At 50.3% G+C, this 6,108-nt stretch overlaps 2 protein-coding genes across 2 annotated transcripts; both read left to right on the top strand.

Annotated features, from left to right (window-relative positions):
* Positions 1–1,199: 1,199 nt before the first annotated feature.
* On the top strand, positions 1,200–1,673 carry LOC119300046 (E3 ubiquitin-protein ligase EL5-like). The gene has a single exon (XM_037577128.1). The coding sequence runs from the start codon at positions 1,200–1,202 to the stop codon at positions 1,671–1,673; it is 474 nt and encodes a 157-aa protein (XP_037433025.1).
* Positions 1,674–5,356: 3,683 nt separating this feature from the next.
* Positions 5,357–5,830, top strand: LOC119297956 (E3 ubiquitin-protein ligase EL5-like). The gene has a single exon (XM_037575526.1). It carries the CDS (start codon positions 5,357–5,359, stop codon positions 5,828–5,830), a length of 474 nt encoding a protein of 157 aa, XP_037431423.1.
* Positions 5,831–6,108: the final 278 nt, after the last annotated feature.

The following is a 6,108-nucleotide window of genomic DNA, read 5'->3' as shown; positions in this document are numbered from 1 at the left end:
GACTCCCCTCCACCTGTGTCGCCCTTGCCATGCCATCGCCGGTTCCTGGTCACTCATGTTCGAGGCCTCGCCAGCGTCCCCGCCGTCTTCAGCCTCGGAGCACAGTTGCTCCTTCCACTCGTCTCTGACTCTATACACGTTTTGTTGATTGTCAGCAGAACCATTAAGTTCATTATCAAAATGGTCATAGCATCGCCATCAATCTACCAACACTTACAGGTGAGGGTACCAGACCAGTTGACTTTGACATGTTCTAGTTAGGCCACGCTCTCCTCACAACTTAATTAGCTGAGATTCTTTCCAGTCGTGAGAGGATGGACTCGGGCCCGAGAGATGTCGGCGTGAAACGACATGTCACCGGAGTCAAAGAGCTCACAAGGAAAGCAACGCAAGCACAGTACAAGTACGTTCTAGAAGCGAGCGAGAAGGTTTTCCAGGAGCTGGGCCGGCCTACGACACAATTGGAAGGTTCCACGATTTTGCCAGTGTCAACTGCCACGAATTTTCGCAGTTTGTTTTAAAAGGACGAATTTTCACGGTGGAGTATGTATAAGCCAAAATGTTACTGTCCGAGCAAGTGCAGTATATGTACATACGGTTTAAACAAAGCGCGTTACTGCAATCTTAGTGCTTCTGTTTTTCTATGTGGTCGGCACGCCAGCGAGCGCATCAACTAATCATATGGTATTACTGTATGACGAATACCGGGGATAATCGTATACTACTTTCTGTCTTTTTGCATTTCCAATAAATGAGAGCATTTTCAATAAATGATGTAAAATACTCCCTCAAAGGCGGAGGCAGTCAATTGATTAGCAAACAGCTTTAGTTGTCATAACCAGTGAGGCTGTTGTAAATGGAAGACAACGACGTTTTTTTCATTTTATTCTTAGGAGTGGCAAAGGGATACAAGTTACGCGGTAATCGCATCTTGATTCATTTTCAAAAGGGAAAAAAAAGAGAGAGAAGAAGAAGACAATTGAATTAAGTCCAAAACCGGAGTAGTGAAGTGAAACAAGACAGCTGCAAGGGAATTGTCCAGTGGAAGAAGAAAGGCGGAAATGAGCTGAAACATTCTGGGAAAGCTCAACCCCTTTCCTACACACTACGTCCTGACTTGGCCGAGAAGGCTCTGGACCGGAGCGCTCCTATACAAAGGCTGGACTGGAGCGGTAGTTCGCTGGCATTGGCCAAGGAGCATGGATCCGGACCTGGCGCTCCACCTGGAGATCGCCGCGGTGGTCGTGATGGCGGTGCTCATCGTCGCCGTAGCCGTCAGGGCCTCCGGCGGAGCCTGCGACGACGCGGCCGGCGCCACGGGGAGCGCCGCGGTGCACGACGCCGACGTCGAGGCCGCCCTCGGCGACGACACGCTCATGTCGTACGAGCAGGCGGCCGACAGGAAGAAGAAGGCGAAGGAGGAGGAGGAGGAGGAGCAGGAGCGGTGCGCCATCTGCCTGTCGGAGTACGGCGAGGGCGAGGCCGGCGAGCTGGTGCGGGTGGTGCCGGCCTGTGGGCACTTCTACCACGCGAGCTGCGAAATCGACGGGTGGCTCCGGAAGCGCCGGACGTGCCCGCTCTGCCGCGGAGGGCTCGGCCGGCCGCCGCCGCTGCCGGGGCTGCCGCGGCCGGAGTGCCCGCCGATGCCGCCGCGGATGCCGTCCTCAGCTTAGCGTGTCTCCTTTTCCGACGGATGCTTGTTAGGATTTGTGTTCTCGCGGAGTGCAGAGGATGCTGCAGCATTGCGCGCTTCTTCCACGCCGCGTGCGACGCCGACCGGTGGATCCGGACGCGCCGGACCTGCCCGCCTAGCCGCCCGCGCCGTCGTCGTGGCCGTCGTCGTAGTAACATAGTCGATCATTTGTACCCGATCAGCTTCAGCTGCTTCGAGCTTCGTAGTAGTAGAGAAAGATGCATTGTACACCTCCAATTGGGCACGCGCGTACGTCAGCTTGCTACCGGTGAAATGGAACAGCCTTTCTTTGCTCCAAGAATTTTACTGCCTCTGGTGCGAACTAGTTTTTGCGTCACGCCTGTTGGCTCGGCTCGCACGGAGCGAGTAAGGGCCCCCGTATGCGAGTCCAGTAGGTGACGCACCATGCAAGATTTTCTTCTGTAAAAAGGGGTCTGTCTAGCACACATCTAGATGTGACATAGTTATGTCACATCTAAGCTAATTTTCACTCTGTTTGTGATCTATTTTTTTTTTGTCCTAATTTTTTTTGTTTCTTGTTGATGCATTATATACTTGTGAGAGCTTAGATGTGACATCATTAAAATACATCTAGATGTGAATTAGACAAACTGCTATAAAAATATATCTTCAAGGGCTTACTCGCTTCAGCGGAGTGGAAATCCGGTTGATGCTTCAGCGGGAGGGAAAGACGGCTCCTTGGCTTCCGTGGAGCCCATGTGGGATCGACGGAGGTCCTCGTAAGAGAAGAACCGGGCAAGACACCGACTGTGTATGCCGGCGTTGCCTCGGCGGTGGCCTTCATAGTACTCAAGCGGCGGCGGTCTCCTGTGTTCTACTTCTTCTCGATGACGACGACGGACGCGGAGGCGCTGGCCACCGACTCGTTGCTCTCCGTGCACTCGGTTTCTGTCTCTGCCTGCATGCCGCGGTCACAGGCACGGGAGGCACGGTACGACGCGACGGCGTCGATGACAGTGATGACCCCGCCTCTCTAGATCATGTACGGTAGAGGGGCGATTAGCTGTTTGGAAAGTGTTTCCTACGTGATCGCTCGTCGCCGTTCATCTACGTCTGCATCGTCTTCATCATCACCATGTCCACCGCCATTGAAGCTGATTGTATCGTCGCCGAGAAGAAGGTTGCCGAGGACGCCGTCGTCGCCACAACAGCGGCTTCGTCATGGTCTACTGAAGGGTATAACTCGTTTGTCTCGCTCCTATTTATTTCTGTCTTAGCCATACTAGCGTTATACGTAGACTGCTATCAGCATAATATGTGCTTGCGTGATCAAATATCAACATGTATTTAATTCTATCGATGCCATGCTCATGATTTATTCATGGATTAAATTAATTGAAATATTGCTAATATACTCACCAGCCATGTCATCGCAGGTTCCTGGTCCGAGACCTCGCCGGCGTCCCCGCCGTCTTCGATCGGCCTCGGAGCTCCTGTGCTCCTTCCACTCGCCTGTGACTCTCTACGCGTTTTGTAAATCGTCAGCGGAACCGTTAAGTTGATTATCAAAATGTTCATAACATCGCCATCAATCTACCAACACTTACATGTGAAGGTGCCAGACCAGTTGACTTTGCCAGGTTCTAACTAGGCTACTCTCTCCTTACGACTTAGCTGAGATTCTTTCCAGTCGGAAGAGGAAGGACTCCGACCCGAGAGATGTCGGCCTGAAACGACATGTCACCTGAGTCAAAGAGCTCACCAGGAAAGCAACACAAGAACTAGATGTTCTAGAAGCGAGAAGGTTTTCCTCGAGCGGGGCCGGCCTGTGACACGATTGAAAAGTTCGACGATTTTGCTGCGAATGTCACCGTGGAGTATTTAGAAGCCAAAACGTAACTGTCCGAGGAAGTGCACTAGTACTACTCAGTGTGAGTTGACACAATCTTAGTCCTTTTGCTTTTCTATCTATGTAGTATGTAGTCGGCACGCGAGCGAGCGCATCAACTAATCATGTGCGCGAAATCCACGGATGCTAGGGATAAATCCACGAATCTCGTTAAGTTCTGCACCAACATACCCCAGAGCAAGGTTTTGGTTACCGAATGAAAATGAGGCATTTTTACCCAGGCACACTGGTAAACGTTGTTACCACGGTTACCAAGAAACATCAAGAATATCTCGAATGAATTTTATAGTTAAATTTTTAATTCAAATAAATGAACGAACGAACATTTGAACTAGAGACTTCTCAAAACAGAAACTAGGTTGCTACAGACAGCCAGAACCAACTCTCATGGCATTAAGTAGATCCTACGACTTTACTATAAATCAAGTGTTTAAATTAAAAAAAGATATTTTTTTTACTCTGTATGAAGATTTACCGAGGGGCACAGAAATACACAGTAACCATAAAAAATCTGAAAATTTCAACCGGTAACCAAAATCTTGCCCCAAAGAGGTAGATGGATAAATCGTTGTCTTCCATTTCCTTTCGCCTTTTCACTATTCTGTGACTGAGGCTCAATCGATTTCTATGCTCTATCTGACGTACTACAATCCATTTTAGAACAGTTCTTTATATGTAACCCAATGTGCATCGCAAGAAAAAAAAACTAATGTGATAGCTATTTTGTTATTGAAAGGAATAAAAATTATGATTGGGTTTTAGAAAAATACAGAAGTCAATTGATGAACAAAAGTTTCGGTTGTCATAGCCAGTGAGGCTGTTGTAAATGGAAGACAGCGACGTTGTTTTCCGTTTCATTTTTGTTTACGAGATAAACTTTTAATCTATTCATCTTTAATCATAATAGTACAATAAATACTAAAAATAATAAAAATTACATCCAGATTCGTAGACCACCTAGCGACGACTGCAAGCACTGAAGCGAGTCGAAGGCGTGTCGCTGTCATCGCCCCTCCCTTGTCGGAGCTGGGCAAACCTTATTGTATAGACAGTCGGAAAGTCGCCGTGCTAAAGTTCATAAAACCAACGCAACAGAACAGCAACCGTGGCCAATGAAGATGTAGATAAGACGGACCTGAAGACACACGAACAAAGACGAACGACGAACAAATCCGAGCAAATCCACCAAAGCCATATCCACTAGAGACACACCTCCACACGCCCATCGACGATGCTAGACGTGTCACCGGAACGGGGGCTAGGCAGGAAGATCTTATATTTCATCTTTAGAGAGCCATCGCCGTTTCGCCTTCCTGAGTAGAACCCACACCCTAACAAATTTCAAAAAAATAATCTAAAAATAAAGCCCTCACACCTGTAAGAGACGGGATCCACTCCGCCTCAATGACCTTAAGGCCATAGAAAGACGAGGCGGGAGGCTAAGAAACCCTAACTTATTGTGTAGGCGGCGGCTGGCTAGGTCTTCTCAGGCGTATGACGAGAGATAATACTGCGTGTTTTTTCATTTCATTTTATTAGGAATGGCAAAGGGATACAAGTTACGCGTAATCACACATTGATTCATTTTCAAAAGGGAAAAAAAGAGTGAAGAAGAAGACAATTGAATTAAGTCCAAAACCAGAGTGGCGAAACAAGACAGCCGCAAGGGAATTGTCGAGTGGAAGAAGAAAGGCGGAAATCAGCGGAAACATTCTGGGACCGGAGCTCCTATACAAAGGCTCGACTGGAGCGGTAGTTCGCCGGCATTGGCACTGGCCAAGGAGGCAAGGAGCATGGACCCGGATGTCGCACTCCACCTCCAGATCGCCGCGGTGGTCGTCATGGCGGTGATCATCATCGCTCTAGCCGTCGCGGCCTCCGGCGGAGCCTGCGACGAGACGGCCGGCGCCACGGGGAGCGCCGCGGTGCACGACGCCGACGTCGAGGCCGCCCTCGGCGACGACACGCTCATGACGTACAAGCAGGCGGCCGCCAGGAAGAAGGAGAAGGAGAAAGAGAAGGCGAAGGAAGAGCAAGAGGAGGAGCGGTGCGCCATCTGCCTGTCGGAGTACGGCGAGGGCGAGGCCGGCGAGCTGGTGCGGGTGGTGCCGGCCTGTGGGCACTTCTACCACGCGAGCTGCGAAATCGACGGGTGGCTCCGGAAGCGCCGGACGTGCCCGCTCTGCCGCGGAGGGCTCGGGCCGCCGCCGGCGCCGCTGCCAGGGCTGCCACGGCCGGAGTGCCCGCGGATGCCGCCGTCCCATTAGCTTAGCGTGCCTTCTTTTTCGATGCGTGCTTGTTACAGTTGGTAGGACTTGAATTCTTGCAAGAAAGCAGAGGATGCGCGCTTGCAGCTCAATTTGCAGGTGGAAATGGCGATTGCAAATTCTTTAACTTTCCGTTTCTTCCAAGGAAAATATTGTATTGTCACGTCAGTTACCAAGAAAATTCTGTCGCAATGCATTGTGCAAATGGGCACCGGACAAGAGGCTAGAACCCCATCTCACATACGCCGATTATACCGATGCCATTTACAATATAGTAG

Source organism: Triticum dicoccoides, chromosome 5A, assembly GCF_002162155.2.
Source record: "Triticum dicoccoides isolate Atlit2015 ecotype Zavitan chromosome 5A, WEW_v2.0, whole genome shotgun sequence".
In the NCBI taxonomy this organism is placed as follows: Eukaryota; Viridiplantae; Streptophyta; class Magnoliopsida; order Poales; family Poaceae; genus Triticum; species Triticum dicoccoides.
This window is presented reverse-complemented; position numbering and strand designations above follow the sequence as displayed.

Bases quoted from the DNA above. Each gene is read 5' to 3' on its own strand.
- LOC119297956 (XM_037575526.1), top strand. From the start codon at position 5,357: ATGGACCCGGATGTCGCACTCCACCTCCAGATCGCCGCGGTGGTCGTC.
- LOC119300046 (XM_037577128.1), top strand. From the start codon at position 1,200: ATGGATCCGGACCTGGCGCTCCACCTGGAGATCGCCGCGGTGGTCGTG.